The sequence below is a fragment of the Gallinula chloropus genome (genome assembly GCF_964237585.1).
Source record: "Gallinula chloropus genome assembly, chromosome: 5".
Classification (NCBI taxonomy): Eukaryota; Metazoa; Chordata; class Aves; order Gruiformes; family Rallidae; genus Gallinula; species Gallinula chloropus.
Genome location: NC_140090.1, coordinates 71,828,691 through 71,852,037, shown reverse-complemented (window position 1 = coordinate 71,852,037; position 23,347 = coordinate 71,828,691). Strand labels below are relative to the sequence as shown.

General features: G+C 43.2%; 1 protein-coding gene across 1 annotated transcript in view; it reads left to right on the top strand.

Moving 5' to 3' along the window:
* Positions 1-10,042: 10,042 nt before the first annotated feature.
* The window catches only part of GPAM (glycerol-3-phosphate acyltransferase, mitochondrial), a 30,438-nt gene continuing 17,133 nt past the window's right edge, over positions 10,043-23,347 (top strand). Inside the window, exons 1-8 of the mRNA XM_084264991.1 lie at positions 10,043-10,118; positions 11,545-11,675; positions 13,686-13,808; positions 16,742-16,815; positions 19,589-19,702; positions 20,929-21,078; positions 21,997-22,093; positions 23,053-23,189. Of these exons, the coding sequence (XP_084121117.1) occupies positions 11,574-11,675; positions 13,686-13,808; positions 16,742-16,815; positions 19,589-19,702; positions 20,929-21,078; positions 21,997-22,093; positions 23,053-23,189 (797 nt within the window). The 5' untranslated portion in view covers positions 10,043-10,118; positions 11,545-11,573. The remainder of the gene's footprint in view (positions 10,119-11,544; positions 11,676-13,685; positions 13,809-16,741; positions 16,816-19,588; positions 19,703-20,928; positions 21,079-21,996; positions 22,094-23,052; positions 23,190-23,347) is intronic.

Genomic DNA, 23,347 nt, shown 5'->3' with positions numbered 1-23,347 from the left:
CTGCATATAAATTATGATAGTTGTACCATATATAAAGAAGTTATCTAAGTACCATATACTGTGATGCAGCCCTCCGGTTCCGGATGACAGTGTTTACCCCAAGGGTCTCAGGCTGTACCAGCTGGAACATAGTAACATACAGACAGAGAAGACATCAGAAGACTTAGTCAACAGTAACGAGTTACATCTTCTGTGTTAGCACTTTTTCTTGTATTTAATTTTACTTGGGCTAAGTCATGAAAGGAGAGGCTAAAGATGTCTTAGACATTGCACTACATGCAGGGTTTAGCCTGGAGTGGAAGAAATTGAAGAGAATTGATATGCAGGGGCAGAGGGGGAATCTTAGTTCAGAAAAATGAAACAACTATTCAAATCTAAATCTAAATCAGAAGTATTATAGAGTTGCAGTTTGAAATGTTGTTATCTATAATTACACTTTCCTCCTTTCCTCCTCTAACAATACTTTAACTCCTCTCTTACTATTTAATTTTAATTTCCATAGCACAGCCCACAAGTTAGATTTAAGGAATTTCTTTGTTGGAGTGCTCCATCAGCATATATTTTCTGAAAATGCACACCTTGCTTTGTATGGAGCCTTTTTCAATTCCAAGTATCAGCTGATGAGATGTGGCACATCTATGGTCAGAAACCATCTTGTATGGATTTTCCAGAGGAATAGATAGAACAGAGGAACAGAGAGAGTGGATCATGCTACTGATCACAAAGTTGCAAAAGGGCATTCAGACTCTTTGATCGTGCATTGTTCCAGATTTTGCAAGTACAGAGATATGGATGACTTTTTCTCCAGATCTGCCTGACCCAGGTTTTATGAGATTCATCAAGGCCTAGGTTAGAAAATAAATCAGGTTTCAAAATACATTGGCTCTCACTTTGAGGGCTGATCAGGAACAGATAACATATCTATGCTAGCACTTGAAATATTAGTTAAAATATAGTAACTAAGACATTTTTAGCAACAAGTGTTCCTAGTGTAAACAAGTTATGAAATTTTGTTCCATCTTTCATCATACTAGGATTACTGATGGTACCTCCTGGCCCATATGTACTAAGGATCTACTGGAGGTGCTGAAACTGGCCAGAAATGTCGGGATGATCCCATGATATAGGTTGGACTTAAGGCTGATATTGGCCCCATAGTTCTCTTGGAAGGCTGTTCTGGAAATGAATTCTTAACTGCAAAGGAGCCTTCTCCAGTATCCAACCTGGCCAGTGCTTCCCAAGTGTTTGGGCTTTTTAATTAAATAACTCAACTAAAACATACTTAACTTCTGTCATATAAGAAATACTAAATACTAACTACCCACAAAAGCATATCTGAGAAATGTCAAAGGTGAAAATGCACAGAAAGTTCTCTCATGCAAAAAGCTGGTGGGGAAATGCCACCCAGCTTGAGGGGTGAAGCTCAGTTTCATATTGAAGATAGAAACAAGCAGAAAATGAGAAGAAAACGTTTTGCAAGGAAGAGCCTAAAGGCAGTATATACACCCGTATATTCTGACCACTAAAGCAGATTTTTGAGTGGCCTGCGCACTACTTTTTGTATTTCATAAAATCAGAGCAGTGTAGTCAATCCATAACATTGACAATTAAAAAGTTCAATCACAAAATGCAGAAGGGCTGTTTATAGTTTACTACATTTTTTTCCAGCTTGTCAGAAGAAATAAGACACATTCTTCCAGAGGCTCCTCATCTTCCCTTTCAACCTGAATTCTATGCCAGTTTGATTTTGCCTGAACTACTGTGACACTTGTATAGTAAATCATGCTGACACATAGGTGCTCAAATTTGCCCCATTTTTATATGGTGGCTGAAATGGCTATTTTGTAACTTGTGCCTCTGAAAGACGTGGTTTGAAGTCAACAGCTGATATAATCTTCTCTTTGTACCACAGGTTAGGTTGAGTAGGTCCTAATGAAAGGCATCAATCGTTTCTCTTCCCCAAAAGACCTGACTCAAAACACCTCTTATCCCACAGCCTAGGGTACTTTGCTGCAGGGAATGTGTACTCTAATCTCTCACTGCAGGTAAAGGTAAAACAAACAGGAACCCTCCAGAAACCACAGGTGCTTTACCCCTCCTATGGAGGGAATGAAATGGGAAAAGTGCAGGAAGAAATACAAGGCATGTATGATCATGCATTATCCTAAATCTGAAAGAGCTGTGGAGTGACTCAGTCCTAAGCCCACAAACAGCTTTATGAAACCAGCCTGTCGTGCTGTGCCCTGTGCAATTTTCCTGAAGCTCTGGGTGGTTGTGGGTGAAATACCAAGCTACTAATACACACTGTGCTTTTATAAAGGGGAAAGGCCAGAGCTGTAAAAAAACATCATCTTAACAAGAGATTATATATCCCTTTCCAGACCTCTGCCATTCCAGGTGAATATCCTGGAATAATTAAGCAATTTAATAGTTTTAGGGTACTTACAAGGTGCTTGAGGAAGTATTAGGTTACGCTTCAAATAGTTACATAAAACAAACAAACAAACACCTATGCTATATATTGAATTATCTGTTATTTAGTAACTGAAAATTACTAGGCAAATTGTAGGCAAAAGCAGCTTGCCTACAACTGGTATCGTGTTACTCAAATGATCACTGGTAGTTTATGAAATCAAGCGCTGCAATAGAGCTGTAGGCTGGGTCTTAGGATTTAAAGAAGAATATTCTTCTGCAGTTCCCAGATCCAGGAGACACAGAAGTGGGAGTGGGAAAAAGTGCTTTTGTTTGGGAAACGCACTGTGGGAAAATTGCTCAATGTGATTTGAATGTCAGAAGTGGAATGTAACAACTGGTGTAGACAGATGAGTTCGAAGAGAAGGCCAAAGGCAAAAAATATGGCTTTTTTTCAGGGTTATTGGTTAATTTTGTAGTGCTGGAACAAAACATATCATTTACTTTCTGTTGATTGTGACCATGGATAAAATTCCAGTTACATGTAGTTCATTATATACATCTATGATAAACTAAAGCCTGGAGACCTTGTATTTTTTCAGTGAGACAGTCTTAAAAAGAAAATAAATCTACGTATCTGTGGGAAGCTTTACTTCCTGTTTGCTTTTTGCAAAACCTAAATCATCAGTGGACAGCAGGCTGGCCACGAGCCAGCAGTGTGAGCCGGTGGCCAAGAAGGCCAATCGGATTCTGGGGTGCATTAAAAGGACCATGGCCAGCAGGTCAAAGGAGGTGATCCTCCCCCTCTACTCTGCCCTGGTCAGGCCCCACCTGTAGTATTGTGTCCATTTCTGGGCTCCCCAGTATAAAAAGGACAGGGATCTCCTGGAAAGAGTCTAGCAAAGGGCTACAAAGATGATTAAAGTCCTGGAGCATCTCCCCTATGAGGAGAGGCTGAGTGAGCTGGGACTGTTCAGCCTTCAGAAAAGAAGGCTGAGAGGGGATCTAATCAATATCTTAAGTGTGGGAAACAAGGGGAAATAGCCAGCCTCTTTTCAGTTGTCTGTGGAGACAGAACAAGCAACAGGTCTTACATCTTCCAGGTCAAAGGCATCAAGGCGTTTCCATATGTCAGCACCTTGATTATGGTCCCACATCCCTGCAGTAGCGGGGAGGGGTGGGACAGCATGCAAATCAACACCTGGGTCCTACAATCTGTTGCAAAGACTCTTGTGCATAGGAGGCTGAAGTAGCTGTCTGTGAGCACAATTGCCAATATCTACAGTGCTTTACATTCTAGGATATGACAAGTCCTCCTGAAGCCAACAATTGCACACTAGAGCAAACCTGAGTGGTGAAACCCTTCTCTGTTTGAGATACCGATGAAAGACTTGCCTAGCATCTCATAACAATCAAGAGTTGTGTTATTCTAGAAAAAAATGCAATCTCTCAAGGATGAATCACAGCAAATTTGGTCAGATCATGATTTCGTGATTTTTTTTTTTTTTAATGAGATGATGATTTTTCAGAATGGTCCACACTGCCCTCAGCTCTCAGATTCCTGCATGTCTATTTCTTGGTTGCTTGCTTAGAAGGATAGAATGCAGCTCTGCATCCCTGAAGAGGGAACCAGATGAGAAGAAACCCTTCTGGGGAGAGGTTAACAACAAGTAGAAGTCCATTGGACTTGACATAAAGTCATTAGCGAAACTATAAATATCTGCAAACACAAATCTAGATTTATCCTTTATATAATCAGAGCCCCTCACCTACATACTGATTTTTAAAGATTTACAAATAGTATCTTGAGGCATCCAACAGTATTTAGGGCCTATATACAGTAAATGAGTTGTTTCATCCGTGGTGTTTTCCAGGCAAAATCTTAGATAAAGTGTCAGCTTTGCAAATACCCTCAACAAAGAAAAGCAGAGAAGTGCAATGACCACCCTTAGAAAAGGTTCCCCTTATTCACAGCAGGCACAGGGACGCTTGCATTGTTATGGCAGATAATTGCTTAAGGTCTGAGTATAGGAGAATCATGTTCCAAATTCTGTCACTCAGCATTCCTAAATTAAAAATGCAGGCAAATTCTTTTGAGTAGTTAAGATTTTCTGATTTGTGTGTAATACAAGTATGTGTGTAATTGCATGATAGGTAAATGGTGCTAAGTTTACAAGTATAAAACTTAGATTTATTGGTTTTAACCCAGCGGTGCTTTCTGTTAGAACAAAAGCCTTTTTTGTACTAAAGTGAATAACAAGTTCAAGGGAGAAGCTAGGAGCAGTTTGGGCTGAAATGCCCTTATCTTTTTCTTACAATAACAAATGTGATATTTGAATGAGAAGAAATTGCAGAAACACGATGTGCTGCATTGCATAGGAGAGTCACTGCGCTCTTAATGAATTTTGCATTTGTTCTCAAGATAAGGGAGATGAAATAGAAGAGAAGAAACCCTTTCTCTTGAACGGAGATATAAAGTATACCCAAACCATTTCTGTGTAAAATCTTATCAGTCCATTTCATGGCCACTTGCCACTCTCAGATGCTCTTAAAACCTTGTATACCAGAGGCAATACCGCTGACTTGGAGTTCTGCAACTGCCAAATTGCATATTCATTATTGTTCATAGTCATGTGAGGTCGAGTTCGGTCACTGCAAACAAAGAACCTTTGTCTCGGTCTTTACTCCCTCCTCACTCAGTTTTTGGTTTCCTAACTTTTGTAGCACTCCTCGGTTTTGAAAGTTCCTTTTCAAAGAGGATGCTGTGTACTCTTTTGTAAACATGTCTCCATTACTAAAAGTGACATCATGGGAATCGCTGGAAGCGAGCTGGGAGCGCAGACCCCGGGTAGGGGCGATGTAAAAAGAAGCCCCCCGCATCCCTTCTCCCTCCTCCTCTGCAGAGCATTGTCTGGCAAACAGGTACTTTGTTGAACTCCGTTGGAAGCTTCATGAGGAATTTAAACATAGGAAGGACTAACCATTATTTAAAATAAAAAGGAGTCCTGCCAGCTCGCTCTTATTTGCAGGCTGCTATGTGTGATGTGGTCAGCAGCTTATTCACACAAAGCCAGGGTTCTGCTGATTTGCCATCCTATGCAAATCACCTCCCTGGACTCACTGGCACGGGAAACACCTCGGTTTAAGAAGTTTAAAAAGATGGATTGCAAAACTTAGGCATGCTCCCGCTCCTACTGAGATCAGTGGCAAGCCTCCCATTGACTTCAATGGAAGTAGGATAGAGTCTCTCTTTTCTGGAAGCGAGACCCAGCAGTATTTGAGCTTTTTGGAGCAGACACAGCTCTCAAAGTCTGTTCCTTTAGGGCATTCCAAAATTTTTCCCATTTGCTTGACTCCATGGCAACACAACATCACCACCAAGCTCTCAACACTGAAATGAGATTTTACTACTAAGCCTGAGGATTTATAGAAGCATATCCTGTAAAAAGATCTTGCTGAGCTGCAGTTGACATTGGACTAGTTCTGCGTCCTTTTCAGATGAGTGACAAAATCATCTCTGGATTTATTTTACAATAAGCCAAGAATTTTCAAAGGTTAGGAAAACAAGAAAACTGCTTTACAGTCATACCAGAAAAAGTTGGGGTTTTTTTGATTACATGGAATTGCTGTTGGAGTAAAACACTGTGTCTATTTACTGTTTCTTTCCCAAAACACTCTAGAGAATAGCCTAAGCAGTTTTCTCACAAATTATACTAAAACCAGACCCTAGAGACCGCATAAAATTATCTGATAAAGCCGCTGAAGCTTTTATTCTGATTTTTGTATTGCTTATATCACAGAAATAGCTACTTTACATCCTGAAAAATATACCAGCATAAAAGTGTGCAAGAAAAAAGCATGCCAAAAGGTCTGTATTAGATTCTGGATGTACCAGAGTTCATCTTTATAGAGGGAAGCAAAGCAGGCAAGCTTGCTTTACACTTGCAGGCTGAGAGTTTGCTCTGAGTTATATTGTAGCACGCTGAAACTGAATGCACTGTTCAATCCTAGGGTTTTATGTGTGAAAAAAATAGTGATTCCATAGAGAAAGTAAAGTTGTGTGTAAGGAAAATTGAGAGTCCTTTATAAGGTAAAGTACCTACTAAAAAGTGCCCAAGTAACAATACACATGCAGTCGAGCAATGAAATTATTAGACAACACTAACAAGAATTTTAACTGCTTAACATTTCATGTATTTTCTGAGATGCAACCATTTATTGCCATCTCTGTTACAGTCAGTTTTTGTGTAATCCAGTTGTTGAATCATCTCCTCCAACGTGATTTCTGAAATAATTCTGCCACTTCAGTCACAGCTCTGGCTTCCCCCATTGCACAGACCTATGCTCACAGCAACGACCAGGATGCAGGGTGATGATCATGATACCAGGGCTTTGACTACCATCATCTGCTCTTTATGCAGAGAGAGTTACAAAAAATACGTGACATAACACTGGATTTCACTGTTCTGAATGAAGTCCAGACTTTCCCCTTCCAATGCTTCCCCAGTGCATGTAGGACAATCTCCACGCAATGACAAGTATGAGATGCTGACTGGCTGGGCCGCAGGAGTAGAGACAGATGTCTTCTCTGTCCTCCACAACTCATCAAGTCAATGAGATGCTCATTATGCAAGCGAAGGTGAGATGAGGATGTAATAACTGAGGTTGCACAAATCTGACAGTAGCACCGTGACTCTGTTGTTGGTGAAAGCTGTACCTATTCTCTTTCCATTCTGATGGCCGCTGCCAAAGCAGTTAGTTACAAATCCACTCAGCCCCAGATGAAAATCTGCCCCTCTCTTTCCCAGCTGACCTTGAGTAAATCAATTCCAGAAAAAGCTGATACTGAGTCAAAATCTTTGTTGTAAAGCTGGACAGTTAGGGGCTTCTCTTTCAGAAGTGGCCAGAGATTTTGGCTGTATTGCTTGTCGAAGCCAAAACTGGAAAGTGGGTGTTTGGCACTATTTGAACCAACTCTTCCTCAACAGAACTGACACACAGAAATTCTTGGCCCAGATTATGAGAAAATTGGGAGAAACCATAAGAAATACAATTAGGGATTCTCCTTTCTCTGTACAAAATGTGATGCCCTAGAAAGTGGTGCTTTGCTGTGAAAAAATGCTGCACTGTATATTGTGCAGAGATACAAACTTGTTACGAGTTTTACCTTTCAGTAGATCACATTTTAATTGTTTTTATTATTTGGAAAGTAGACACCTTAAAATCCAAAGTCCACCTTGCAACAAAACAGAGTATCTTTTCTTGCTAAAGGCAGAAAATTCAGATTCAAAATCTCTTCTGACCCATAAACCACAGGACATGGTAAAGCATCAGCTCTGATACCCCAGTGATATTCCCAGGGGCACTCCACTGTGAGAAGCAGTACAACTCACTGAAGCATGTAGCACTTTGGGTTTTGTCTACCACATCTTCTGCATTTTCTTTTATATTTGAAAAGCATTTGCAATTCTTAACAATTTTAATTTGTAATAAATTAAGAATGGCACCTAGAAGTGAGACCTCCAGAAGGAGAGTACCTCCTTGGGTTGCTTAAATGTGTAAGCAGAATATTTGCGTTAGCATAAAATGATGGAGAGAAGGACCTGGGGGTGTTGGTTGACTGCAGGCTGAATATGAGCTAGCAGTGTGCCCGGGTGGCCAAGAAGGCCAATGGCATCTTGGCTTGTATCAAAAACAGTAGGTCTAGGGAGGTAATTGTGCCCCTGTACTCAGCATTGGTGAGGCCACACCTTGAGTACTGTGAGCAGTTCTGGGCTCCCCACCATAAGAAGGACATTGAGGTCCTTGAGCGAGTGCAGAGAAGGGCAACCAGGCTGGTGAAGGGGCTGGAGGGCAAATCATATGAGGAACGGCTGAGGGAGCTGGGGATGTTTAGCTTGGAAGAGGCTGAGGGGAGACCTTATCACCACCTACAACTACCTGAAGGGAGGTTGTAGAGAGGTGGGCAATGGTCTCTTCAGCCAGGTGACAGGAGATAGAACAAGGGGAAATGGCACAAAGCTGTGCCAGGGCAGGTTTAGATTGGATGTTAGAAAAATTTTTTTACTGAAAGAGTTGTCAGGGCCTGGAACAGGCTGCCCAGGGAGGGGGTTGAGGCACCTTCCCTGGATGTGTTTAAAAAAAGGGTAGATGAGGTACTTAAGAATATGGTTTAGCATAGGATGGGAATGGTTGGACTTGATGATCTTCAAAGGTCTCTTCCAACCATAGAATTGTTAAGGTTGGAAAAGACCTTTGAGATCCTCAAGGCCAGCCGTTAACCTGGCAAGTCCACCACATTTTTGTGTCACTGTTCCTGTGCTGCACTGTTTTGACTAAGCACTCAGACAATCGAGGGGAGAAATGCAGGAGCTAAGCCTTTCCATAGGTCTGTAACCCAGCTCCAGCTGCACAGAGACGATCTTTAAATAGCCCAAGACCGCCAAAGCCAAAAAATACTCTCGGCCCATGTTTGTTTCTATGCAGCAATCTCAATCAACATTTGCTTTTGCGCTCAGTAAAAGGCAAACTGGCAGCGCTGCAAGGCCAGGTAGGCAGATCGATACCTGTCCCGAATTTTCTGCCATCGATCTCATTTCAACAGCAGCTCAGTCGCGGCTCAGGAGTCGCTGCAAACCCACATAAAGACGATTTTACATCAATTTTCCAGCGGGTCTTTTTCTTCTTTTTAGCAGCTCTGAGAACAAAGTAACTGTTGGTGGGTCCCGTCGCCAGGAGGAGAGGGGAGGGGAGGCGGCTTGGGGTGGGAACGCCTGGTTAGCGATGCCCCTGCACCCGCGGTGGCTGCAGCCGGTGTCGCTCGGCTCCCAGAGGGAAGAGGCCGCGCTGTGCTGCGGCCGGACGGAGCTGCTCAGGGCAGCGCGGCCACCGGCCTGGCCACGGGTGTGCGGGGTGGGGTAGGCGGGTAAAGCAGTCGCGGAGGAGCGGGAGGGCAGCGGCGGGGCCGCAGCCGGCGGGCCCAGGCAGAAAGCGGCGGGCCCGCACCATGGCGACGGGCGCTCAGGAAGTCGCGTCAGGCCGGGCGCCGCCGCGCGGCTTGGCGGGCTGGGGCAGCCCCCGCTGCGGAGCCCGCGGTGCGGGTAGGGCCCGGCGTGGTGGCCGGAGCCGGCTCCCGGTACGGCTCCAGGTCCCGTGTCCGGGTTCGGGCCGGAGTCCGGGCCCGGCTGTGCTGCCCCCCGCGGCGGGACGGGGCAGGGCAAGGCGAGGGGCTGCCGCGTGGCGGCAGGGGGCGGGCCGCTCGCTGCCAGCAGCGCAGCCGGGGAGCGTGAGCTGCGGTGGCGCCGCGGAGGAGCTGCCGGTCGGGGTGCGGAGGGCGCGTGTGGCGGTGCGCAGGACCGGCGGGAAGCGGAGCCGAGCGGGGGGGGGTGGGGGGGCAGGCAGGGGAGCAGCCTCGGTCGTCTCTGCGGCGGCGTTTAGCGGGGGGGGGAGTTGTGCGGAGGTTCCGGGCCCTGCCGGAGCCGGCGCCCGCCCCTCGCGTCGGCCGGAGCTGCGCACTGGACCGGCCCCTCAGCGGCGGCGGCGCCGGGGGACGCTCCGCACCCGGTGCCCGCGCTCATCCGCCGTGTTTTTATTTATAGCAGATCCGGCGAGCGGGCGGGAGACCGGAGGATGGCGTGCGGCGGCAGGTGAACAGCCGGAGCGCCGCAGCGGGGAGCGCGCAGTGGGGCGGGCAGGTCTCGATCGAGGTTCGTATGAAGTTGCCTCCGCTCGGCTCACGCTTTTAATGAAGGCGGCTTTTTAAAGTCCGTCTTCTCGGTGTGTCGCCGCGGCCAAGGTCACCTTGAGCACGGCTGGAGGACGCGTTCAGCTTGCACCGGTCCAGGTGTTCGGGAGCCTTTCTGAAGTGCTCTCTGCGGGGTTGGGGTTAGCAGTTTGCCCGAGCGCTGATTTAAAAATCAGGGCTGATGGGAGCGGTAAGAGGGCAGCACAGAGGAAAAGGGCAACTTGCGTGGCCGGGCTGTGCGGCGCCGGGTAGGTGCGTGGCCAGAGGAGCTCGCAGCAGCGGGTGCCGGAGCCCCGTCCGCAGCGGCGTGCGGAAGGCTGGCGCCTGCTCGGGGCTGGTGGCGGGGGGGGAGGAGGAGACGGGACGGGCACGGTAAGAAAGGAGAAATGTTGGACTTTAAAAGTTTCAGGCCTCGCTCTTGCAGATGTCAGGGGTGGGAAGTGGCCTCGTTCCTCGCGGCTCGGAGAAAGCCCCTCTGCAGGGGCGGAGGGGAAGAGGCGGCGATGCCGCTTCGCAGTTTCTCTGGAGGGAGATGCCGGGATTCCTGTTCCCATGACTCTCCGTAGCCCGGCAGCGCGGTTTGTCCTCTAAGCAGCCCTAAGTTATTCCCATCTATTTGTCCTGCCTTCTTTTTAATTTGGCTGAGGACGCGTTGTTTACTGGGCTTATGACATGAGCTGTAACCCTTCCGTGTTAAACACCGCAAGTTTAGACTTCTCTGCAGCTTTTCAATCCCCCGAGCCCATAGTGTCACTTCAGTGAGCAGCGCGTTCGGGTGCAGGGGTGTGCTTCTGTGTGGAGAGCGCCTTCCTCCCAGCTTGCAAACTGGTTTGACTACAGCTAAATCAGAGGCGTGAAATAGACTGCCAGGTAGGGCTGGGAGAGAGCGTTAATGAAGGTTTTTTGTAGGTAGTGGGTGTCCTTGAGAACCAAATGATGAAACAGTAAGGTCATGTAGTGCAAGAGAATAGTAAACTTTTGAAAGTGGCTGAAATGTGTATCCTTGTGGCTGAAATGTGTATCCTTGTGGCTGAATGGCTTAAACCATGCCATGAGAACACTGGGAAAGCATAAAGGGACTATACTGGCCAGTAATGGGAAGAGGAGCAGGGAGAGAAGAGCTTGCAGGTAGCTGCTTGATACGCTGTGTTTGTGGAAATTGGATGTGTGCGGGGGTTTTTGTCACATTAAAATCATGCCAATTTCTGACCGCGATGACACTTTTAAGAATGTAACTTTACTGAAGGGCACAAAGCCCCCAGTTTGCTAACTTACTGTTGTAGACACCCATCACTCAGATTCTGTGTGTGCATATGTGGGTTCGGGTTTTTTTATGTGTGTGTATTATTCAGCATATATATTATTTTGTATATATCATTATTTTGCAGCTTCTGATCTTCAGGTCAACTTGTGTGTCATGGATGAAACTACTTTATCCCTTGGAACAATAGATGTTTCCTATTTGTCCACCTCTGCAGAGTGCAGTATCAGTAGATGTAAGCATTCCGGTGAGGAATGGGTAAGTACAAATTGTGAAGGTGGCTGGCCATATTTACCTTATTTTTTTTTCCTTCCAAGTTGAAAGTGGATGGTTTTTATTTATTATAAAGAATGAAGATCATCATCTCTCTCATGTGTGATACAGTTTGATTGTAATTTAATTTGAAACCTAAGGAGGAACAAATATCAGTACTGTACAAGGGGCTTAACGTTGCTAGTAAAGAAAATCCCAGTGATAGTCCTGTGGTCTTCTGGCATGATGTTACTAATCATTTATGGTAGCTGTAAATGTGCAGAATCCCACCCTGTAACAGACTGAGGTCAAAAAGAACATGAGGTAGAAAGCTTGTTGCTGTTCTGAGGGATGTAGTTTGAAAGGCGCAAGTGAAAAGGAGTGTGATGCTCAAGATGCACGGTCGTGTAGCTGTTACAGCTGGAGCTATTCATGCAGTACAGGAGGCAGGGAAAATTTGGTGGCTATAAATAAGAAGCCTATTAAAAGACTGTGTCCTCTGTTGAGTGAGCACTGGGATTTGGAGGATACAGAGGGGGGGCAGTGAGTAGTGGGGGCTGGGTGGCACAGGAGGAGCCACATGGGGACCAGGCTGGGGCTGGTTGGTTTAGAAGAGTAGGTTGGGAGGAATTAGACACGGCTCTGGAGAGGGGGAGTTTGAACTTGATACAGGAGAAGAGTTGGAGACATGGTCAGAGTTGAGGGAAAGGGCAGCTGTCCTGGTAGCTGGCTTTTCTGTGTAGCCAGGTGTAGGACACATTGGACTGCAGTTGCCATAACAGGGAGATCTATGAGAGAACAGGGTAAAGGCAGGTGGGATGAGAAAGATAAGAGGGAGGTTTTGTAAAAATAGTGTGGTGAGTTCAGTCAGGACTTGGAGGTGAGCAGAAGGAACAGAGTGTTGTTATAAAGTTGGTTAATTTTAGAGTTCGTGTTACAGAAGGTGATAGAGGAGGGGCTGGGCCAGGCTTAATATCTTCATGACTGTTTATTTCAGATAGAAGACTTGGCCTTGCAATAACTGCCAATTCATATTGCTTGCCAAATGTGATATAGGCACATCTTAGTCTTCAGTCATCTTCAGTGTTGCTTTTGACTTTCTGGTGGTTTCTCACGGGGCTGGCTTTCTAGCTGGGAATCCGATGCTCTGCATTTGTGTTTCCTAACCCTTACGCTGGTTGAAGATTGTGGTTCCACTCTGCTTCTCTTCTGCTTAAATGTGCTATTTTAAACACACTTCAGTTTATCTTGCCATTGTTTTGTTTTGTTTCTGTAACTTCCCTTTTATTAAAAGCTGAGAACGTATGGTTCAGAAAAAGCCAACCTGGTGCTCGTTCTCATACGAGCAATAACTCGGTGGGAATAATCAGTGTCTCTTTAAAAATTGCAGTTAAGGATATTTTCACTGTTTTCTAGCATAGAGATAGTGTTCTGTGAATGCAGTTACTGGATTTTGGGCTTCTGTAACCTTCAAAAAGACAGCCTAACATTGGAGGAGGCACAGTGGTTTCTTTTTCATATTGCTTTGCATGAAACTGCTGAGAGAGAGCCTGTAGAGTTAACTGAGTTAATATTTTGTGTGCATTCAGTCTACCTGCAATTTTACAGGGTAATGTCCAGTTGAAGCTTAAGATACATTGCTCATATTACAACCGCCCTTATGTTACTGAGAGTGTAATTTACTGTTAATTTCTTCCACTTTTCTCAGCTGTCAGTTTCCTTTGGTTGTTGTTATTTATTTTAGAATTGTGTGTGTCAACAAATGCTCCAGTGCTTAAGACACATAAGTGCAACAATGTAATTTTGCTTTTATTTTCTAAAAAACCTGCATTATCTGGAGATAATAGAATTTATTCTGGAAAAAAAACCTTCAGTAAAAGTCTATTTGTTTTACGTAATTTTGGGGGTTAATTTTTCTTTTCAGTGTGTCAGGCAACTCCTCTTTTTTCAAAGTTTTCACGTGGGCAGGGAAACTTAAATTCCTGGATATTTACATGGTGGTCTCTTGTTCCACAGGGAGAATGTAACTCTAGGCCCACTCTCTTCCGATCTGCCACTTTAAAATGGAAGGAGACTCTCTTGAGCAAAAAAAGGCCGTTTGTGGGACGATGTTGCTACGTATGCACTCCCCAGAGCCGGGTAAGAAGATTATGGACTGGATTATGTTTGACAATAACGCATAGTTGCAGCGTAATGAAGTTTTAGTAGTTTTTCTTACTTTCAGAATTAAGGCCACAATGTTCTTACTTTGTAAAGGGTCATAGTTTTTCTCCTTTGTTTGTGGTTGTATTGTCTTTGCTGTGGAATTAATGGATGACAGAGACGGACTGTGGTGCTTCGTCTCTTGCTTTTCAGTGTGGAATTAACTCCTTGTGTGGACTTTCTTCTTGTACAAAATTCTCCAGCTCTTCAGAGTTAGCACTAGGAAATTGTATGGAAAAAAAAATAACCTGTTCTGCTAGATTAACAGTGGGAATTTGGTGCATGTGAAAGTGTTGAGGCTGAGTTTTAGGCCACTTAATTCTCTAACCACAGAGTAAGTACAGTTTTGAAAGGAAAGCAAGATGCTTCCCTTCAGAGTTGAAGAGCAGTGCCTCAGAAAGCAGGTTGCTTTTTTACACCTGGCTGATTCCTGCCTTCTCTGCCCAGCCTGGAAACAAGGAGAGTCAGGGTCTGCTGGGAACAGTGTTGAGATGGTGGCTCTGGAGGGGTTGCACAAGCTGATTTAAAATGCAAACCTTATTGAACTGTATGGGGCAGGCTTTCTGTAAGCTGAAGATGCACAATGCCGATAAATGGCATAATGTAGTTTGCAACCAGTTCATTGTGTAATTTGACTGTGTACACCCCGGGCTTTAAATTGCACTCAATTACACCTCACTGAGCTCTGTGGTTGGCTGGGCTAGAGCAAAAGTTTGTTTGTTTCGTTGAAGGAGGAAAAGTTGTTACTTAATTCCTTTCCTATGCTGGAATAGAAAATTTCAGTGCCAGCATACAAATGGAGGCTAGAAATCCAAATGGGTGTGAAGGCTACCTGTGACAGTGGGCAACAAGACAAGCAGTTAGATAAACCCAGACTAATTCTAACAGCCTCATAAGTGTTTCAGCTTGTTAAAAGGTGTGTAGTCACCCGCAACTTGGGCCTTTATGCATTTAGTAATTAGGCCATTCCTCTCAAGTTGGAAACCGAGCTTTAGGAAGAAAAATCTTGTTCTGTATTTTGTTCATTTAATAAGGAGCTAATTACCTGCATTGAGATCCCACTTAGGAAAGGGGCATGACCTGATTAAGCCCTTTATTGCCTTTAGACACAAGGAAGAAAATACCATCCTTGCAGCGCATGATAACAAACCAGATCCTCTCATTAGACTCGAGATGTTTTGCTTTGAGCTGCCTGCTTTGGTAATTCACTTCAGGAAAAAGGATGGACAAGTGAGACAGAATTCCTTGAGTGCTGGTACAGGGAGTGGGAAGTATCCCTTCTCCCTCTTCTGTTACTTCCTGCCCCCCTGGGAGCTGATCAGGTTTACTAACCAAGCAGGAAAACACCTGCTTTATTTATTCATTTAGTTTGGCTTAGTTTTCTGCCTTGCCTGGATGAAGTTGTCTCATGAAGGGGTGTGATAAATGCAAGAGATGGTGTGAGTTGGGAGGTGGGGGATAGTGTTCAGTGGGAAGGGGCAGGACATGATGGTGGAAGCTGGGCTTCTCTCTGGTGGCAGCAGGGAGATGCTGTACCAGCCTACTTGGTCTCACAGAATTGCATCTTGACACAGGATCATGGAGAAGTTAAATAGGCAGAAGTTAACGTGTGACATTACACCCGGAGGATGAATTTCACAGGCTGAGGTTATAACCTAGCAGTTAGAGCCCTGGAGTGGACTTGGGCATTCAGTGGTACTCTGTTTCTGACTTTTTGGGAGACCAAGAACGGATCATTTCACTTCTCTTTTCCAGAATGTTTCATCTAGCTTCCAGACCCACCAAAAAATACTACTGAGTACTCAGAAAAGTTAGTATTACCTTGAAGTTTCCTCTTAAGAGCCTAGAGCAACAACAACATGTTGACTGTATGTACTACAGTTTTGCTTTAACATGAGGCAAAAGCCTGTGTGCTCCCAGTGTGGCACCTGGTTTTGACCTGATTTTCAGATGGCATAGGACACTCATGGATTTTAATTTGTGGCAAATGGTGCATCCTAAACAAAATACAAACAAATGAGACTCTTGCCTGACTCCCGTTGCAGAGCTGGTAGTGAAGCTGCTGCAGCTATGCCGTGGCTGGTAACCATCATTTCTCCTTCACTGTCCTGTTTTTGCCTTCTTTGTCATACACAGTCCTCCTGGTTTTAGCTGTAATTTGCTGTTGGCATGGTACTAGTTTTATAATTACATTTTTTGGGGGCAGAAAGAAACTAGCTTCCCAGTCAAGGTACCTACTTGGAATACAGAAGATTAAAATGTAGTTGTTCCTGCCAAGGACTATTTTCTTTTTGCAAAGTGGAACTGCTCCCAGACTCATCTGGGAACAGTTAATAGCCTGGCATGTGGAGCCCGTACCAGGGACGTACTTTGTTGTTTGGGCAGAGCAGGCATGTGGAGATTTGCCACCTAACCATGGATGGATATCCCTACCCTTGGGCTGCTGTTAAGGGATGCCGGATCTGGCAAACTGGATGTTGCCGAAGGAGTGTCTAAAGGCTCATGATTATTCTGATGCTGAACGTGGCTTAATAAAGTTCTCTCTCAAAGATGAGTTCTGCATTGTGCCAAGTTCTGGTTTATATTACACTGGAATATGACAAAATATTCTGGCTTGAAAAATGCAACCATTTCTGTTTGCAGTAAAGCCTAGAGAGTGCCTTGAAAGTATTGGAGTTGGGGATGGTGACTTCCTACATTTCATTTCAGAATTACTTTATAAGCAATTTCAGCACTACTCTGCTTTAGCTTTTGTTTATAATAGAGATGAAAAACATTGAATTATCTTAAATGTTATGATGAATATAAAGACATGACAATTATGTAATGAAACAGACCACCGACCTTACATTTTCCCCTTGGTTTTACAGGATAACTTCTTCAATGCTAGTATTCCTTCTTTGGGTCTACGTAACGTCATCTATATCAATGAAACGCACACGAGGTAATGTAGCAAGCCTTTCTCTTGCTTTTAAAATTCAGTGTGTTCTCATCTTATGGCAGAGGAAATCTCTAGCACAGTCCAGGCTGAGGGAATAGATATTGCAGTCCTAAAAGTCAGGAATTGATGCTGACTCCAGGGAAGTAATGTGCTTGTTCAATCTGGCTGTGTGTATTTGGGAGCTGGGCAAAGTCCTTTGGAGGTTACAGGGAAGGAGTGTAAGGGTCAAACCTGTTTCACAAAAACCAGAGCACGTTTAAATCCTTTCTCCTTCAGTGCATCCGTAGCGTAATGCTGAGAGGAGCTGTTTTATTCCCATGCTTAAAAATGATGTTGGGATGTGTTTTATTTTCCTGAGCAGATCTGGCTCATGTTTTACGTGTTGCCTAGTGTCCCTAACGATGTTTAAATCTGATCATGTCTTGCTAGACAGTCTCCCCTCTGCCTCAGAAGCAGAGCGCAGCTCCTGAACAATGGTCTACGTAGCCTAAAACTGAGGATGTGTCTTTGTGCTATTGGAAATATATCTTGTTTCCTGGGATGAACACACTGGAAGTACACAAAAATCTTTATTTTGCTCTTTGTAAAGTTAGTAGTGCTTGCTAAGGGTTTTACAGTAATCATTAGCATAAGCAGATCCCACAGTGTTTGTCATAGAGTCAGAGCAAACAAAGAGAGGCCAGCAGCCTGAAAGAAACGAGCCAAAGTGTCTGAGAGGAAGAACGGCAGCTTTGTGTGGTGCTTGAGAGGGAGGAAGCTAATGTTAGAGGCTGTTCTTTCTTCAATTTGAATAAATTATGGTATTTAGGAGTTGAAAATGTAGTTTAGAATACAGAAAAATAGCAGAAATAGGGTGTAATTTTAACTTATTTAAAAAAAAAAAGTTTCCAAAGTCTAATGCCTGAATGGTTCTGAGTGGTCAGAGTTGCTTAAGGGCAACAAAATGTGGGTTAATGAATCTTTCTGAAATAAAATGCCTTTAGCTCAGAATATTATTGTAGTCTGAAAATTGACAATTTTAATGAAGTTCTGAGGTCCTGTGGGGCTACATAGTCACAGTTTCTTGGCCTTAGATAACAAGAGGGATGCTCTGAACTGCTTGCTAGCATGCTGGACCTGAATAGAGACAGCACCACAGCCTGTCCTGAGGTGTGAATATGTCAGCTCTATAATACATTGACTGAGTCTGTTCTGTGCTGTTTGTGTCTCATGTCATTGCTGCACGATGCAAAACCAGATTTTTCTAATTGTATGATGTTGTGTCTAAGCTGTAAAATTAACGTGGAAGCCTTTATCTGTTGACAATATAGCTGTGTGCTGTTATGATATGTTCCCAGTTAGCAAAACTGTTGCCAGAAAGAAGCATATCTCCTTGACTTTGCTCTTTAGAAAATTGGATAAGGCTCTCAAACCCTGCTAAGAAGGGAAAAAATGGAAAAAAAGCAATTAAAACACAGTCCCAGTCTACTTCCCTGACAGCATGAATAGCAAAATTCTTTGTCCTTCAGAACGGTCTGAATATGCATGTGTACCCATCAGTTACAGTGTGAGTGGTCTCTGCGCTCGGTGGTTGGGCCTTTTGCAGTGTAAAAGTTCCTTCTCATCTTTCCTCACTGTTTTTAACACATGGACTGAAACGTGGTAGGGAGCTTTAGCAGCCAACAGCAGTAACTCTGGTGACAACCCGGAGTGAGACCTTGGCAGCACTCCAGCATGGAAACCACCATGAATATCATCACCCACAGTTCAGTCTGGGACGCTCGCTGGAGCATCAGCTGTGCATTGCACTGGCAGTCTGCAGGACTGGGGTCTGCGTAATGCTGAGTCATCCAGTCTTAGGAGTGGCTGGGGTTGAATTTCTTCTTCCAACTGTTATTTCTGCCCCATCACATCGGCTCTGCTCTTCGGGTGTCCCAGCCTTCAGTGGTGGCCTGTCCAGCCCTGGCCTGGGGAGCAAGGGTGGTGAGGAGGGAAAACAGTAATGAGTGTTCACTGCAGGGGTCTGGCTTCTGTCCCTTCCTGTGTCACATACATCTTCTGGGATGGTAGGAAAACTGTTCAAAACATAACATTTTCACAGATGATGTGTGATCCATAATTGGCTCCATTGGTGAAGTTGCCCTCTTTGAATGCTTGAACGTGTAGAGAAGTTTACAGATTATTTAGAGGTTCTATTTCTGATGAAGCTTTGCAGGGAGAAGATATGTAGGAGGAACATAGGACTGGGTGCTTAAAAGCACTGGAAAGGAAGAAAAGATTACCAAAAAAAGTGGTTTTAGTGTTGGGTGATGCAAACATATTTTCAAAAGTGCCTGTGGGAGTTTACCCTTTGCATGCAATGTGAGCAGCCTTCCACAGCGGGCTCAGTGTTTCTTGAAGAAGTTGACAAACCTCTTCGCTGGGCATTTACATTCCCAGATGGAAAGTCACCTGATTGGAAATACTCTCTAAGTCGTTTTTGCCCCTTACTGAGCTGGGGAGTCAGTTCCAGTGGACAGACAAAACGTGTAAGCTGGTTTGGAGCTACTTTCCTTTCACACTATGGATACTTTAAGGCCCGTATCACCTTCAGTTGAAGTAATGCAGACCTCAGTTGTCCCAGATACGTATCAGTTATTTCATCTATAACATTAACATATCGACCATTTACCAGATGATACAGAAGTTTTTAGCCAGCCCTTAATAAAAATTTACTTATTAAAAATTTACTTAAGTGTGGTTTTTTTCAGTGAAATATTTTGAGGGTTATGCTCAAATATGCTTCATATTTTTGTAGGTACAGAGGATGGCTTGCAAGACGCCTTTGTTATGTCCTTTTTGTGCAAGAGAGGGATGTTCATAAGGGTATGTTTGCCAAGAATCTGACAGAAAATGTGCTGAACAGCAGCAGGTAAGATAATGCAAAACAACTTAATTTTTATATAATGGGTCTATTATTATTATTGTATGGTTATTATAATATGATTTAAGAATATAGACACAGCAGGTTTTGAAAAATGAGTCTGAAATGTTAGAAGATAAAATATCTTCAGCACATCCATTCAGCATATCACCTTGCAATTTCTGTTTGAATAATAAAAGAGGAGAGATTAAGAATTATAAATCTCCAAATGAATTATTCATAGTGAGTGGACAGCAGACAGTAAGCAGAAAAATAAATTGTTACATGGGAACTCGTCAAGCATTTGTTTATCTGATTCATGTAAATCGTTACCACTGAAGCTGTCCTGCAGCCATCAGAAGTTGTCAGTGTTTCAGAAATAATAGGAGAGCAGCATTTCAGCTTATCTGGGGTGAATGCAAACAGTGTGATGCAAAACTGGGAAAAGGGTATCGAATGAAACCCCCACCTTTTACTTTGTGGAGCTTGTTTTCTCTTTCATATATTGCATTTTAAATGGCATGTTGAGCCCCTGATTAGCTGTTAAGGTATTGGTTTTCCTTGCACACAAAGAAATTTAACCACATGCCCACTCCTTGCATCTACTTGTGTCGGAGGCCACGCACTGCCTACATTAGCGTTCCTAACACTCCTGAATTTTTAATGTGTGAGTCCCATCTGAAGATGATAGTGTTGCATTTGAAAAGCAAACCAGACTGCCTTGTGCCACAGTTATGGTGTGTTAAGACGCTTAATCTCTCTTAGGTATGTTTTAAATAGGGAAAATAATCCTTAGTAACAATTTGTAAAACGGAGAATTCAAGGGGGGAAGATACTGTAGCAGTGCAAAATAGCAACTGTGTAAATTTGTTTAATGAGGGAAGTGAAATTGCTCTGGCAGGTAAAAGAAAATAGTAGCAAAGATGAGATTTCAGCTGTGCTTGTTTGCATTTTTAACCATTTCTGGAAATTGGCAGTCACTTACTATCAGTACCTGTGAATTGAATACATCCTGTCTCATATGGTCAGCTTTGAGAACGTTCATCCATCTTCCACCTACTTAATCTGAATTAAATGTAATGCATTTGCTGTATGTGGTGCTTCAGTGTGCCTGTTCTTTGCACACTCTGCAAGTTATTCCTGCAGTAATATATAGCTCATTTCAGTAGCTGTTGTCTCTGTCTTGAACTCTTCTGTTGCGGGACTGCTTCATAAGTTTTACTTTTGAATGTTAGAGTCCAGAAGGCCATTGTAGATGAAGCTTCTGAACCAAGTGCTCCGGGTAGTTTTGCTCAGACAGATCCTAAAGCTATCAGCAAAGTGAAGAAGAAAGCTAGGAAAATCCTGCAGGAAATGGTAGCAAACGTGTCTCCTGCTTTAATCAGGTAAGAAAAAGGGCTCATCAGTAGTTGGGTAGAAGAACAGCCAAGCTTTCTCTGTATTAGGCCAGCAGAACTCGCAACACATTATTCATAAATAATAAATAATTACTCTAAAAATAATGCATTATTCATAAAAATCCATTTTCTGATGTTAACTAATGAAGTATTAGTTATTCTTATTTTTAGATGCAACAGAAACCCTCCACTTTTTCAAGAGAAATCTTATGATAAGATTCAATACAGACTTTTGCGTTGTTTTTTCTTTCCCCTCCTGAAATAATGTCTGGTGCCAACACTTAGACCAGTATTAGGGCCCTTTGTTTTGTCAGGCTGATGGGGTGAGAGCAGCTAGCTGCAGTGTCTGAGGCTGTGGAAGATCTGTTCTCCAGTAGTCCCTTGAATATCATAATCTGTGGTTATTAATACAGGTCTTGCCTTAAAGTCTTCAACAGTAGTGAAGTCTTTACTACAAAGTATAAAAATCCTTTACTACAAAGGATGCATTTGTCTCTGTCATGTTCTTAGTTCCCCTTCACCAACTTTTGGAATGTAAACCCTATATTTTTTGTAACTATATTAAGACCAGATGTATGCTGTCACCTAACTAGCTTAGCTGTAGGAATTGATCCCAGGACTTCCGTTAACTTGTCCCATATCTGAAGTGGCCTCTGCCCTTTGAACAGCCTTCCCCAGGGTTGACACAAGTTTTGTAGTTTTCTGTCATAACTGCAGGAGGGTGAAATGTGGTTACTAACCATGGCTTGGCTGATAGGCGAAAACTTTCTATGTAATTGGATTTTATAGTAATTTTGTTTGACTGTAAAGTAAGCAGATTTTATGGCTGTAGTTGTGCAGCAGCAATATAAACCAGGCAGAAACAAATGAAGCTTTTTTTTACAGCTGTGTTTGTTCTTCCTTCAGGTTGACTGGCTGGGTGTTACTGAAGTTGTTTAACAGCTTTTTCTGGAATATTCAGATCCACAGAGGTCAAATAGAAATGGTCAAAGCAGCAACAGAGGTAAGGGAGGGTGGGGAAGAAGCTAGTAAGGCAGATTTCTGATGTAGTTTCTATTCGTGTTTACAGCACTTCCTCTTTTTAGGAGAGTTCTGCTAAGTCTGTCTGGTATCAGATTGTTGACAGAACTGTCTCATATCTATGAAATAGTGTCTTTAATTAAATATAATGCTCTTGGAGTTGTGTAATCTAAAATACTATGTGAACTTTGGTTTTACCTGTGCTTCAGGATCAAATTTTAACTGTTGGGCTGAATGATTATCTCAGATAACTTGCATCCTGCATTACTTCTCTTTTTGTGCTGAGGAAGCCAGTAATAAGTTAATAGGTTTATTTGGGATTTTTCACTCTTAATTTGGAATAAAAATCTTTAAGAAATAAACCTTTCCTATTTCTTACTAATAATATATTTCCAGTCCTTTGATATTTATTGAATTCCTAAATTCTGCTATTTGCTTTGCAGTCAAAGGAATTGACTCTTTTTGCAGGGTTTACCTTACAAATATGGAATCGATGAATGAAACAAACAAAAAGGGTTCCTTAGATGTTCTTTTATCTTCTGTGTTTGGGAACTCCCACTATTCATAGATCCTTCCTGATACACAACAGAAAGAAATAGCAGTACTTTGGTGACGCTGATGATTTGGCCACATCCCTGTAATTGTTTGATTGCTGTCTCAGTACTGGGAGTCTGAAGAAATTGGGAATATTAATCATAGTTAATGTAATGCATACAACTGAAAATTACAGTCCATGAAAATTATGTTCAGTTGACTGAAATGTTCTTCTTACAGCTGAATGAAAACCAGAAGTAAACAAACAGAATTATGGTAACTGGAAAATACCATCAATTCTGATAGCATGATGCCAGCAATCTCAATGATGGATTGTTAGAAAAGGCGTAATATTCCACATTTCTTACCAGCTGTCTTATCCCTTTTTAACTTGTCTCACCACCACAGATGAATTTGCCTCTTATCTTCTTGCCTGTTCACAAATCCCACATCGATTACCTGCTTCTTACATTCATTCTCTTCTGCCACAACATCAAAGCACCCTACATTGCTGCAGGGAACAACCTCAACATCCCCATCTTCAGGTAATAACCTCCTCTTATTTGAGAAAGACTCGGGTGGGGAGATCTTCAGGTGACCTAGTGCTCAATTATGTCCAAGCATAAAATAATCTGGATACTACTGGGCCATCATGTAGAACTACTTTGTTTCCTACTGCATGCTCAGAGAGAGAAAGCATAGT